This window comes from Columba livia, chromosome 5 (genome assembly GCF_036013475.1).
Source record: "Columba livia isolate bColLiv1 breed racing homer chromosome 5, bColLiv1.pat.W.v2, whole genome shotgun sequence".
Classification (NCBI taxonomy): domain Eukaryota; kingdom Metazoa; phylum Chordata; class Aves; order Columbiformes; family Columbidae; genus Columba; species Columba livia.
In genome coordinates this window covers 16,667,744-16,682,756 of record NC_088606.1, presented here as the reverse complement: position 1 = coordinate 16,682,756, position 15,013 = coordinate 16,667,744, and the positions used below count along the sequence as shown (strand labels likewise).

The following is a 15,013-nucleotide window of genomic DNA, read 5'->3' as shown; positions in this document are numbered from 1 at the left end:
ATAATTCTGATTGAAGCAAACAAAAATATTTTGTCTGAAGGACTAAATGCCAAAGTTGTTATTGAGTCCAGCTTCTACTGAAGTACCAGAGTTTGGTGGCTGAGAAAACAGAGCAAGAATGGTTGATGTTTCTTCTGTAATGATTATTTTTTCTTAACTTCTTTGACACTATTTTCAAGATATAAAGAAAAACGGACCTGTTGTAAAACTACAAAGTTTTAGTGGGCATAAGAAAAGAATATGCATCTAAATGATGGAAATTGTCTTTTTAAAACGAACAGGATAATTATTTTCCTCTACCAGAATTCAAAGGGTAAAAGAAATGGGGGAAGAATTTGCTTCTGGCCTATTCTACTACTTAATGAGTGTTTGAAGTCTTGAATGTTAACTTAGTGACTTTTAGATATATAACTCCTTGAAGAGATGCAATTAAAAAATGAGAACTAATTTTGTAAAACTGACGTGTGTTTTGTTATACTCGTTATATGAACAACATAACATATAACCCTTTTCTTTCTGATAGGAGTCAGCAATGCATGGCTAGAAACTCTTCTTGCTGTAATAGAAGCTTTACCAAAAGAAACTGTGAGGCATGAGGTAATAAGTCCCCCACCGATGCTAACAACAACAAATTAGTAATATTTTGTAAGATTATAGTGCCCTGCAAGTCTCATTCTCTTTTCAGATTTGTGGCAGTTCTGTGTCTGTGAAAACAGTAATACTTGTGGCACATACTGTAAGAGAGGAATGTGCTACAAGTCGAGAGAGAAAGGTCGCCTTTAAAAACTTGTGTTCTTTAGCAAATAGAGACTTTTTACTGCAACATTTCCAGTGCACTTAGTCATGTATTTTCATGTGTACTGTTTTGGGTTACAGGATACTATCTCATTCTGTCTTCATGAAAGAACTAAATTTTGTTTGCTACTAGACTAAAATTCTGATTTCTGCTAAATGGGACTTAATGCAGGAGGTCAATTTCATTCTGTCACTAAGTCATCATGTCACTCCCTTTTACTCAGCTAATTTATCAGTTTCGTTTTGAGTATTCATATTTCATTGTCAAGTTTAAAAACTTGCAAGAGGCATATTTACTGTATTTTTGATATAAAACATTACGGAGATTTACATATATTATTGTTTGTATAGTATAAAAAAACACTTTAAAAATAATGGGTAATTGAAGTCCAGCACTGTATAAAAAATAATCTTCTGAAGGGTGGAAAAGTTGGGTTGGAAAAAAAAGAATAATTATTCTAGTAACCTCCAAAAACTAGTTGTAATATAATTTAATTTTAAATACGCCATTTAAAGAAGATGGAGTTTTTCCCCTGATTTGTCTCTGGGAACATACTTAAAAGTTTCCACAAAAATTTGCTTTGGGACGATCACAACTGATAAAGCAGGGCTAATTCAGCAGAAACATTAGTCTGAAAAGAGGGCTTTCTTGTTACTTGAAGGATCTTTGTATCAGAAAACTTGGAGTATTCTAGTTATTAAACTTTTTTGTAAGTAAAAAAATCATGAAACAATCACAGACTTCAAGGACATAAGGAAAGGTGTGTGTGTCAGACCAAAGGTCAGCCCAACCCAGTGTCATGGCTGTGTCTAGGTCAGTGATTGGAGTTAGTGTTACTGGACACAGTGTGTTTGCTGTCATAGTTCAAAGACCAAATAAATGATAGACAGCTTTGTAGGTTAATGACATGGGTTTTTATGCAGTGTTATAGTTGGAAGCATAACTTAAGTACCAATTCCTTTCTGGGTGATCTCTTTGTCCTTGCAGCTGGTAAGAGAAGGAGAAAAATTATTCCAGATTTTTTTTTTTTTTTTTTAATTTCCTGCCATGTATATTATCCTTTTGTGGAGCGCTGCAAAAGAGACTGAGTGAGGAACTGTGGCAGATTCCAGAAAATACCTCTCTGTGATTTTCCTCTTGGGCTGACACCTGGTTTTCTGTGATTGTTTCTGGGCAAAAAAGAATATATCTAAATACAGTGTTCTGCAGGCCTTTCTTTGTTTATGGCACCACAGAGGTAATGCAACAAATGACAGCAGAGCTCCAATAAAGATGCAGGTTTTCTGCATTTATAAGGAAATGAAACCTCTTCCCTACAGATCCCTGAAATATGCATAAACAAGAGGGATCATTGCCTCAAAACTTTACATCACAAGTGGTATTTCCTGGAAAAACTTATAAGAAATAACCTCAGAGAGTCTTTCTCTGCTTTTTTTTTTTTTTAACAACTTTTGTGAAAATTACCAGCTAATTGCTATAAATGTTCATATACGACTTAGTCTCAAAATAAAGACACAAGTAGACAGATGTAAAACTGTGGCTGTGATTTGAATCATAAACTGCTCTCTGGGCCAAGATGTGGGTTTAACATGCTATAATTAGTGCTGAATATTAAATATAAGTTTCCAATAGACTTTTAGTGTACATAGGTATTATTTTTGTTAGTACTGATTAATTCCATGAAAGAGGCAGATGACATTTGGGATGTGTTTTCCTAGATGTTTTTTATAAGAAGAGGAATAAAATATTTACTGCTCACATTTATTTTCTTTGCATTTCTTCTTTTTTCTTTCATATAGATCCTGAATCCACTTGTTTCCAAAGCACAGCTTTCTCAATCACTTCAGTCACGCTTAGTTAGTTGTAAAATCATGGGAAAATTAGCTAACAAATTTGAAGCCCATATGTAAGTAAACTGTACATATATTTTAATTCCACAGTATATATCAGTATTTCTCTCTTAGTGGGCAAAAATTACTATGAGAAAAGTAGACTTTATTGCAAAAAATTAAATGCTTTCTTTTTACAGATCCCTTTATCTGGATATTACTTAACATTAAAAAGTTCATTATGTAACTGGCATATTCAGACTTGCTGATGTTCATCAGTTTATAATTTCTATTTGCATGTTCTTCTACAGGCTTGAATGGGTTCCATTTTCATTCTGTTCTTCTGTATTGTTTTAATTACCAGGAAGTAAGCCAAGCACTCGATTTCTCTGCAGTTTACAGAGACAAAACACAACTTCATCACCTTAGTTTCTTGTCATAAAGAGAAGAATCCTGTTCCTAACTTTTTGTTTGTCTAACCAAATTTAACACATAGATATATATTTTTTTTACTATCCCTAATTATATGGAGATGTATCAGGAGCCACTTTTGTTGCCTGATATTATCCAGCTCTTAGATTCAGTATCTGTGAGTTTGGGCAATGGTGCAGAAGAGGGAACCGGTGATGAAAGTAAATCTGATTAGCTTATCTACCCAAAGCAGTTGTTGTGGTACATTCTTTGCACGGTTTTTCCAGTCTTACGATAGTAGGACCATTTCACCAAACTGTTTCCTATCCAGGCAATTGACCACATGTGATTTTGCATCACAAAAGAAATCTGCTGAGGGCTAGTAAATGCGCAGAAACCATGCCTAACTGAGGAAGTCTGCTCTAGTAGTGATTTTTATCTGCCCTGAAATGCAAGAATTCAGCATAACAGAAAAGGTGAACAACAGACGACATGACAAGACATTTAGGAATAAATGTCTTTAAATTGTAATTTTTTTCTTCAATAAAAAAGAACTAGAAGCAAACAAAAGTAAGCTAGCTATGCTCTCATGTCTGATGTAGACTACACTTGTTGTACATGAGTGGTATAGTATTTTTTGAGAATGTTACTAAAGCCTTCAAATCTTTATCTTCAAAATTTGTAGAATTCTGACAGAATCGCAATTGCTTTTATTTATTTAGTGTTAAATTCTCATGAAAATTAAGTGAATTTCCAGATTGTTTGGAACCTTATGAGAAATTATAATAGTGTTATCCACTATAAATTCAAATATTTGTACCTTCTCTTGTTGGTTTCTTTAAGATAATTCCTTGCTCTTCAAAAATAGGAAACCCCTCATTTCAGTGAACAGATAGTCGCACCATTTCTGTACGGAAGCTACATGTTAACAAGATCACTGAGAATTTTTGGGGACATACTGATCCTCTGGCAGAGGCCTCTGAGTGCAGTTCAGAGGGCTGAAAAGAGACCTGGAACCACAGATTGAGAACATGGCAGACTAAGATTCATGGCACACTCTCATTCCCCTGGCAGGAAGTGTCTTGGTATAGGCTCAGGAGACATGTCTGGCCTCAGGAACAGGCAATATATAAGTGTATCTTCAAGTTCTTCTTCAGAATGGCACCATTCTTCCTCACAAAATTTGTACTATAATTAAAACCCTTTATTTTGTATTTCATATGACTCATTATATAGAGTGTTGAAAAACTCTTGACCTTGGAATAGAATCAGTTTTTCTACCTTTTATTCCAACAGCTATTTAAAACCAAGTATTTTTTTTAACTAGTCCCTACTTCAAGGTATTCTAAAATTCCAAACTCCCAAGACTTTGTACAATTTTTGAAACTTCAGGCCAAATTTTTCTCTAAGAAATAAATTAATTTTCACTGAGATGACTGGAGGCTGTGCAAGCTGCCTTGAAAATTTGCTTCTCTGTGGCTTCATATTATTTCTCCTGAGTTTTGCAACAGCATAAGGATTTGGACAGAGATATTTTATGAATCCTCATGATAGCATCTTGGGCAGTGACAGGCAACACAATGGCTGATTCTGCCAAGTTGTAGTATGTGTTTTTATTTAAACGGAATTCAAAATAGTGTTTTGTATCTGCCATTGATTTAACATGAAAACTTGGCTCTACTTGCATAAAGACATTGCAGTACTGAAGCTTTTAATCTGAAAATAATTTTCTACTTTCTTCCCAAATATCTCTTTGCTGAGACATGCATACCAAAGATAAGGTATCAGAGGCAATTAATTGGGAATTGCACTTCCATTTATATAATTCCTTGTATTCTTGCAGTGGCTTTTCAAAAATTGTCCTGAAGTTATTAAATGAGGACAGCATCTCTAAGCCTACTTACTATTTTTGTAGTTAAAAAACAAACAAAAAACCCCCATGAATTATGAGTAAATTATAATGGCTGTAAATGATCATTTTTCTGTTTCTTTATAGCACATATTTGTGTCTGATATATAGTATTGTTCTATAACTGCAAAAAATAACTTACCATATGTGATAAATTAGTTTAAAAAATTGCCATTAGAAGTAACATATGGGTAAAATTTGAGTACTACAGAGTGGCTTTTATATATTCTTGTTTGTATATTAATACAAAATGTTCATGTTTTCAGTATGAAAAGAGAGATTCTTCCACTGGTAAAGTCACTGTGCCAGGATGTGGAATATGAAGTTAGAACTTGCATGTGTCGGCAACTGGAACATATAGCTCAAGGAATAGGGTGAGTACAATTTGCATAACTGCTTCTAAATGCAAAATCTTTCTCTAAAATATTTGATGATGGTAACCTAAAAATTCCTTTTAAGGTTTCTCAATAATTAAGGTTTGCTCAATAATTAATTTGGAGCCTACAGATGTGTTCTTAGGAACTGGCTGTTGGCAGTTGGCTCTTTTCCATTTTCAGATTTTTGTTTCTCCCTGATAGTAAAATTGTTGAACTGTACAGAGAACAGTTTTTTGTAAATAGTGAGTTCATCTACAGCTTCTTGCAGTCATCTCAATCATCCATTGATGTCACAGGGCTTATTTACAAATGAAAGAAGATTATGACAAGTATTAGCAGTTTCTAATAATTGCTGTGCAGCGTTTTGGAAAAAGTGAAATGTGTTTTGTAAGCAAATTTCATTTCAGTATCAACTTTTACTCTAAGCCTGAAGACCTTCAATCTTAAAAGTACAGGAACAGAAGAAGTCTGGAACTTTTATTTTAATCAAAAGAACCTGTTAACTACCCACACAGGATTGATCTTTGAGTGAACAAATATTTTAGAGTTCCAGGCCTGCCCACATGTTATTGTGTTTTGAAGAAAGAAAAGCAGAAACTTCTCTTACAGACTTTAAGAAATTATCAAGTAAGATTCCCTGCCCTGTGTTATACAGTGGGGATGGATCAGATTTAGAGTCCCTCTGGCTCTTAAAATTGTGAGTTTATGAGCAAATTCAAGCATGAGGCTGAAACTGAAATGTAATTTGAAAGATATGGTAAGTATGCACTTCAGTTTGTTAGTACCGGTGTTTGGAGAAAGGTGCCTTTCTCTGCCTGTGGGTTTTCTCTTGTTGTTGTTTTTTGTTTGTTTTGTTTTTAATGGAGAATTATTTTGTAGCTTAGATTCTGAGTTTAAAATAAACTAAAACAAATTCCTGGAGCAATGTAATTTGCCTCTCAGCCATGGAACACTGAAAAAGTGTGTGTTCAGGCAGTGTTCTAGCTTATTCAGATAAAAGGGATGGATATTCACAGCAAGAGCTAAGCGTTATTGTCATGTACTTAGTTTAACTTTGTTTTAGTAAGGTCATGAAGGACAGTAATGTCTAGATTCCTAGATTAACTTATATTTATTGCAAAAAAAAATAATTTGATGTGTGTGCTTTAGGCACCTCTTCTGCAGGGTCCATGTTCTGCAAAATTCAGAGGATGTGAATAATGTGAAAACACAATATTACTCATCTCACTTAAGTTAATAATTTGGTTTTGTACTTATTTTCTTTTATAACAAAATGTAGTTTAGCAAGGTACATATTTTTAACATTTCCCATATTGAATGGCTTTGACTATAAAAGAATTTGCAATTACAGAAAAGAAAGGTAGAATTTATTGATAGTTTTTATTGTAAAACTGAAAATTTAACATGCATTCTACTAATCTGAATTACTGAATAATTTGAGTTTGCATTTATTTTTACTGTATGCATGTATCTCATGTATCTTTGTGTATCCCCAAATTGAAGTCTGTTTAATGGGAGATCAAAGATGAGTAAAAGAGAGAGTTCCGTGTATCTTCAGAGAGTGACCAGGTGTGGGGTTTTTTTCCACGACTACCTAGTTTTGAAGAGAGGAATGGCTCTAATTGTCATATTATTTTGAAGTTTATTTGTTTGTTTGTTTTATGCCACCAAAATGGAGATCCAGAGAAACATCCAGAGAAAGATATTTGCAAATCAGGTTTTTTTCTTCTGATTTCTGGGTCTTGATTTAGGATGTGGTCCTACCCTTCTCTCCCCTGACCCTTCCTATGTCGTGTGTTTTTGTCTGTCTCAGTCACCTTCGTTCCTTATTTCTTGTTATTGCTCAGTCACATGAGATTTTTTTTTGGTGTCTTATTTGAGATGCCGTCTGCATTTCTATGGATTCTTCTAACCTTCTCAGTTAACATCTCTTATAGTCAAGAGCTGAGAAGTAATCACATGAATTTGCCTTTGAAAATGATTTGTGACACATAATACAGCAAAATAATTTAAAAAATAATGTAAGTATGTTATTCTGAGTAAAATAACTCTCATCTAGGATATGCATATAGCTAAAGAATATTTCTTTCAGATATTACTGAAACGTTTCTTATGTTTTAAAAATGTACAGCTGCACAGATTGCCTTGTGGCTCAGTCTGTTGAGATGCAGAAAATGGTTTTGGTGGCAGACTTTAGGGAGCACTCACAGTTTGTGTGAATCTGTATGAATTTGCGTTCAGCATTCTGGTTTTTTACATTAAAGATATGCATATGTACACCCAGGAGTTAAGAACAAAATGCATGCATTTGTGGTGTTTTCCTCACTCCTCTGAATGCTTTTTAAGTTCAACGTACACTAAACAGTATGAAAGAAGAAACAAAGTTGTTTTAATTTGTAACAAGATGGCTATATCTTATACTAAGAAGTGACCATTTTGAAAGGAAATAAAATTTCCTTCATTCTGTTTACTGTCTTTAACTAAACCACATTTATTATACCTGGGAGCTGAAAGTCTTAAAATGATATACGTGTTATGCAGTGGCCACTGACAGTGTTACTGGCAGTTTACCCAGCCTTAAACTAGTGATTTAATAGGGCTAAATACATAATTATTAATTAGTGGTTCATTCTGTATATTTTTCTTTAATTCTTTTAATTCTTTTATTTTTAATATTAGTGTGTCCATATACACTGTTTGTGATATTTTCACCTAGTACCTTGCCAATGAGTTTGATGCCGTAATCTTTAATCTCATAAAAAAATGATGAACTGTTGGTATTTTTGGTATGTAAGCCATTATAGTGTTTCATGTTGAGGATCAACAAGTAGTAGGAAAATAAAGGAAATTAAATAAATGGGAATAAGTACATTTTTAGATTAACGGCATAATGTGATAACAGTCGCAGTGGTTAGGTTATTTGAAATATATGCTGTTCAACTCTAACCTTTCTGAGAATTCTGGATGTTTAAAGAGCTTGAAGTGTAGCTGTTCCTTTCATCTGTGATATTTCCCTGATTTTACTTGCTGATGCTTCTTTGCTTTTGTTTGTTTGGTTTGGTTTGGTTGGTGGCTTTTTTTGGTTTTGTTGTATTTTTTTCCTCTCCAAAGTGTTACTTAGCTAAAAACGCTGACTGCAAGTCAGAACCCCAAGGTAAGCACAGGAGCTATAAAACTGAGATTAGTGTGTCCTTTGTACTAAGCAAATCCTCTATTATCTATGTAATACTGCAGTTTTGGGGAAATAATATCACAGATTTTTCCTATCGTACATGCATTCCCATCCTTTCTTAGCTGTGGGAGCACAGTACTATAGAGCAAGTTAAACCCCAAAGACTTTGAGCCTTCCCAGGCTTGGATTCTCTCTTACTGGCCCAGGTCTTATTTGAGAGCAAGATCTGTGTGAACAGCATCTTTATTTTAACACTGTTTCAGTAAATACGTTGTTCCACTGGCTCAAGAGGACAATTTTTGCTCTTTTAAATTTTATTTTTGGAATTACTTTTAATCAGAAATTTAGTGATGTTACCATTGAAATGATAAAATGTAATTTTCTCATAATTTTATCTGAATAATTAATCATCTGTTTGGAAGAATACTGTTAAGCTATATCTTGATTCGCAGGTAACAATAATAAACTCTGTAAGGTGCAAATAACTTTGATTATAAACATTTGAAAGTATTATTGTTAATATTGATTTACAATAGGGAAATCTGTTACTTATTTAGTCTGATTAGAAGGGATATTTTCAGGCACTTTTATTTCAGTAAAAATCTATCATCCTGGAGGTTGTGATTGGTTCTGTATTATAAACTGATTGAAATGACAGTCTAAATTCTTCATACACAGTTGCTCAGAGTGTCAAACGTAGTTCTGATTTTGTCATCTTGGTTAATGTAATTTTATCAGAGTTTCCCTGCAGTGTTATGCTTTGGGCAGCATAAACATTGAGAGCCAGATCCCTGGCTGTTATAAATTGCTGCGGTCCCGCTCTTGAAATGTGGTGCTTACAACAACTTGCATTATTTGGTGAGCAGACCAAGAGCTTGTACATGAGAACAGGACTAAATGGGCTTCTTAAATGCAGACAAGTTCAAACACTACAAATCTTGACCAATACAAATTAAAAAAAAATGAGCATGACAGAAAAAATAAGGGGAAGTACGGGGTATGTCTTCTTGCTAGTAGCAGGACTGCAGGAAGATCTTTCTAATATCTTAAGGCAATCAAGAATCAATTGTATACTGGGACAGGGGCAGTTATGCTGGGTGGCAGCTTCTACAGAAGTTATACTTCTGCTCCATCGCACACACAGAAAATGCTGGTAATTACCAAGGCAAAAAAGGACAAGCAGAACCCTTTCTTTACTACTTTAAAACAAGCCTAAAAGCTAGTGTTTGGACTAGTTGGGAAACTGTGTTTTCTCTGAGTAGTAGTTACTTACCCTCTGTAAAGAAGGCTCATCTTTGAGGCGTAAGATTCACAGACCACTTCAATCCAACATCTTTAATGATTTTTGGCTTTGGACCATTGCATTGAGCAATTTATGTGTATTTCTTCAGAAGTGACACAGTGAAGTAGCTGGACTGCTTTGAGATTTTTCAGACTGCATTTTCTCCAATTTGTTTTGACCTAATTTGAATGCTTTTTTAGGGATGAAGGTTCACATTTTAAATATGCATGTTTCTATGACTGACAAAGAAAGAAGTCCTGAGATTGACTGGAGGTTTTTATTTAATTTTAATTTCCTTACAACTTTGGCAGTTTTTCCTTCTGGATTACCCAAAAAATATCTAAATTAGTATTTCAAGGAAGAATTCTGTTTTGCTATGGCAATATTGTTTCATTACATGTTTTCTCTTGACTGTTTGCTTCACTTTGCAGGACAGAACTAACAAAAACTGTGGTGCTTCCTGAGTTAGTAGAACTGGCAAGAGACGAGAGCAGCAGTGTGCGCCTTGCAGCTTTTGAGACGTTAGTGAATCTGCTTGAGATGTTTGATGCAGGTAAGAATTTAATTCAGGCTTACTAGCCCAGTTCTTAATGCTTTAATGCATCTTACAAATTTATTTAAATGTTTTTTGTTCTGTCTACATTCTTCAGATATTTCTGACTTCATTTTGTTTATTGTTTTGTCTATTATGTATTTCATGTCTTGTAGTACTCCATACATAGTAAGTTTTAAGGAAGCTGAACCAGTTGTCCACAAAATCAGTTATCTTATTCCAAGTTTCTAATGTAATGTGGCTAAATGGAATGAGTAAAATTACTGTATAAACGATAGGAATATTAGGTTGTTAGTATTTACTTAATGCTTCCAAAACACAGAATACAAAAAGTTTGCTCAACAGATGCCATTTCTTGTGCTTTTTATTTGCTGTTACCTAGTTTTTACCACTTAATTGAAGTAAATCTGATGCTAGCTACAGGCTGCAGCCCGCCTGAAGAACCAGGCTGGGGCAATGATATGATATATTTGTGTGGGTATTAGTAAACCTTGCAGGTTTTAACATCCAGCGTTAAATGTCAAATACAGTTGTAAATTTTGGAACGGAAAATATTTCTTCATGTCCCGTAAACTGCAGTGTGCACAACTGATCAGTTTTAGAGGTACTAAGCATCAGCGATTACTATTTAAGTCTCTTTAAACTTGTAGCTATATGGTACTGAAAGCTTCTTTGCAATGAGAAAGTGTGTGTATTTTATAAAGCTTTTCAGTATTTAACACAGAAGGTGTGAATGCTCGTGTTTTCTCAGTGGTCTGTATCTTTCCTCTGATCTACAAGCATATTTCATGCTTTTCTGGGCTTAGGGGTGAGTATCTGTGTCTTCATGTGATGGAGAAATTCTCTGTTGTATCATTTCTTTTGGCTTGGTGTGGTGGGTTTTCCTACACACATGGCTCTTGGGTTCTCAGCACAAATTCAGTTCAGCACAGATTGGGCCAAAGTTTAGGGAGAGTTACAGTGACAGCTCCAGTGCAGGGGAATGTTCTGGGTAACTGCTGTGCCGTAGCCTCCAGTCAGCTGCTCTGCCTTGAGTTTTTCAGGGCAGTGTAGAAGACAACAACAGCCACCTTTTCTGGCTCCGTATCAGTTGTGCTGTCTGCTGTTTCTTGTGACTGGAAGTGTACAAAGCAGCAACGTACATGGTAGATCATTGCTGTAGTGTGTATGCAAAATATTGTTGATCACTGCTCATTATTTGCCACTTTGCTCTTTATACTGTCTTTTTCCAAAATCTTCAGTTCTTTATCTTCATTAACAACTATATTTTGCATTGCATTTTCCACTCCCACTCGCATCTTACTGACTCTACTACTCCTTCCTGATATGTGAGTGAGGAGCAAATATTTATTGTACAAGTTGGTGTTGAACTACTAAAAGACGTGATTGCATATAAGCCATATGGAGGAGTACATAAAGAAATAAGGTAGTTTTGGGTAGAAAACTATAAACAGATTTTTTTAGCAGTTAGTGCTTCTATCAGTAAGTTTGATAGCAGGTTAATTTTCAAATTATTGAGCCTTTGCAGTGATGCTATCAAGTTTGTGCTTCTCTTTGCACCTTCCTCCCCTCCCCGCCAATTGCTGTAACTACTGCTTTTAGCTATTGAAAAAAAGCTCAAAGAAAGCAATCAGGGACTGTTTACAGCTTTGTAAGGAATGTGTTTCTAGGAATTTGGTTTGTGTAGTTTTTGGTTTCCTGACTGAACTAGAAATTGAACATTTTGAAGGTAGATGACCCAAAACTATATCCTACAGTTTCTTTCTCACCGTATCAAAATATCTCTTCAGGTCAACCTAAATATTTTGTCCAGCTGTAATTACTTGCTGAATTTTGGTGTTGATCTACTATTAAAAAATCCTAATCCCTTTAAAACTCGAACATTTTAAAATACAATGGTTTATTCAGAACAAGTCAAAACACACATTTCTTTGAACATTTACTCCTTTATTTTATAATGAGGCACAGTGCTTGGATTTGACATTAATTTCTAAATTATTTAATTTCTTTATCTTACTGTAATTATTTTGTTTCTCTGTGAATTAATTGTTTACCAAAAGACTTTCAACCTCTTCTTCTCAGTAGGTTGAAAAAATTGACTTCCAGCATATCCAGATTTTTCTTTTCACTGTCATGGTCATGTTCATTCTTGATCTCCCCGTATTCCTACCATTGTAGCAAATCTTATTGTAGGAGTACTGCAGTATTCTTTTCCTTCCTGTATTCTTGGTGAATGGAAAAGTTAGTGACTGTTCATTTATGCTCTGTCTCATCCTTTACTGGCGGGTGCCTTTTCCCTAAGAACAAATGAACAAAAAACCCGAGCAAATAAAACACGTAAGGTACAATCATTTAGGACCTGTATTATGGTAGTATGTTTGTCTTTCTCTACGCGTCTTGTTTCCTACCTCCAGTGAGGGCCTACTAAAAATACTCCTGAGCATGTTAAATTATATTTTTCGTAACTTATTATTGAAGTCCACTCCCTGTTCTCTTTTCTCAGATATTGACAAATGGCTAACTTTAAACATTTCTTTTGTTTTTCAGATGACAGGAGTCAAACTGTGCTCCCCTTAGTGAAGTCATTCTGTGAAAAATCCTTCAAATCAGATGAATCTATCCTAATTTCTTTATCTTTCCATTTAGGGAAACTATGTAACGGATTATATGGTATGATTTAATGTTCCTTAAAAAAAAACTTAGAAGTGAGGGAAGATCGGAGAATTTGAAGCCCTTTAAAATACCCATATTTGAATGTATCAAATAAAATTATAGGAAAGGAAATATGGAAGCAAAAGTCTGAAATCACCAACGCATGAATATTGGATTTTGTGAATTTCTGCCTTTTTTTTTTTTTTTTTTTCTTCCATGTTTAGACGGGGGCAGAGATGGAAACGTGTGGTTTGTGTTTATTGTTTTGACTGATTTGTTTTGATTGCTTCTTGGATATTCTGGAGCTTGTGAGTTGGATGACTGAATTTTTGAAACTGAAAGTCTTTGAAAACACAGTCTCATGTTAACAGTGAACGTTCACTTCTGCGCTTGGCATCTGTTTTGAGGCACAGTACAGAGTGTGGCCCGTAAGGAACTTCAGGGGAAAAAGGAGACCTAATAGCCTGTGAATTCTCAGCTGCAGCTCAGGCCAAGTCTGTGCTCATAATTTTTGTGATTTTCTGTACATTAGCACTTGAGCACAACAGATATTTCCTTGATCATTCTACCCGCAATATACCCTCTACACAGAGCTCACCTGGGAAGTGGCCACATGAAATCATGGTCTTATTTTACAGAGACTTCCCCCCCTAGACTCTTAAACCCTCTGATCTTTCTTACAGGTCTTTAAAATGATCCTTAATGATTATGTTAGAGACTATTAAAGTCACTGTTACTTCACTACAAATAACTCAAATGGGCTGCTCCAGTGTCAAACTGTTCATTACAGAAACATAAGCTGGGACAGTCAGTTGTGGTTTTGTCATGTCTTCCCAGTCTTGTCTCTTGGTTGAATGACTTTAATTGCTGATCTCTCTTCACCTCTGAACCCTGTTTGACAAGTTCACATTTTTCTGGAAGTGTTACTATGCCTTAGGAGAGCTGAATAAAGTGAAGGGATTACTTCATGTGTCTTGTAAGCTATATTGCTGTTTACATTTTTCAGTATGAAAAATTGTCTTTTTATTTGCAGCAGTTTACAACAGGTTGACATTATTTGTTCAAGTGCAACCTATAAACAGAAGTAGCTCAAAGGTCTATGTTTTTTTTTATTTTTATTTGTTTTTATTTTGATAAAACTGCCACCTAGTTAGTCTTTCTCTTTCCTGGCCTTATGTAGGCCATGCAAATTTGGCTAAGCGTGGTACCTTACCTCTGTCTTAGTGGAATAATACTCTAAAAGTTTTAGGACCCATATGTTCAGTTTCTGGAAATAATTTTAAACTCTGTCTTCTGAAGAACTAAGTCTCCCTCCTAGGCTGATGTTATCAAATTATTCAATAAGTGTATTCTCTAATCAAACATCGAAAAAACCAATTAAAATACTGAATAGTACCAGAACTAGGACAGACCTTGTTTTATACATTTCATGTCTTGTCAGTGAACCATGGGTAACTTTCTCTAAACTGCTTTTCCAGGCAGTTTTGCAGCAACTTTATAGTTTTAAATCTCTTTCCTGATCCTTTATTTTGCTTATGAAAGACATGGCCTTCACTGCCTCTTTCTGTATTCAGTTGGGATATCTGACAGGTTCTGTTATCCAGTATTAGAAGGAAGTGGAATCACTTTGACAAGTTTTTCTTTTGCCATGTTGGCTGCTACTTGTTTTCTTGTTTCCTTTTTGGTATTTACAAATAGATTTTTTTATTTTTGTTCCAATTAAAGAATAAAAAACAACAACAACAACAACAAACCAACTTGAAAGTAATCTGACTGTCGGGTAATTATATGGCTTGTCCATCCCCTCTCCAGCTACTAAATATCTGTACCACATCAGCCCTTTTCCATTCCAGTATCTTCCTTATTTCAGCTTTCAGCAGCTGGTACTTTAAATACTTTTGAATATTGGAATGAAGGTCATCTGACCCTGCACATTTCGAAAACTTTTCATGTTTAAGTATTCACTGACCTGTTCCTTCTCTACTTAAAGCTTCAATCCTTGTCGCTGTTATTAATTCTGCTGATCCTGATG

General features: G+C 34.8%; 1 protein-coding gene across 7 annotated transcripts in view; it reads left to right on the top strand.

Moving 5' to 3' along the window:
• PPP4R4 (protein phosphatase 4 regulatory subunit 4) overlaps positions 1 to 15,013 on the top strand; it is a 70,670-nt gene that overhangs the window by 32,525 nt on the left and 23,132 nt on the right. For 6 of the 7 annotated variants that reach the window (XM_065063581.1, XM_065063584.1, XM_065063578.1 and 3 more), the window contains 5 exons: positions 524 to 597; positions 2,596 to 2,702; positions 5,212 to 5,319; positions 10,208 to 10,329; positions 12,877 to 12,999. In XM_065063581.1, the coding sequence (XP_064919653.1) occupies positions 524 to 597; positions 2,596 to 2,702; positions 5,212 to 5,319; positions 10,208 to 10,329; positions 12,877 to 12,999 (534 nt within the window). The remainder of the gene's footprint in view (positions 1 to 523; positions 598 to 2,595; positions 2,703 to 5,211; positions 5,320 to 10,207; positions 10,330 to 12,876; positions 13,000 to 15,013) is intronic. The other variant, XM_065063583.1, reaches the window with a different exon arrangement.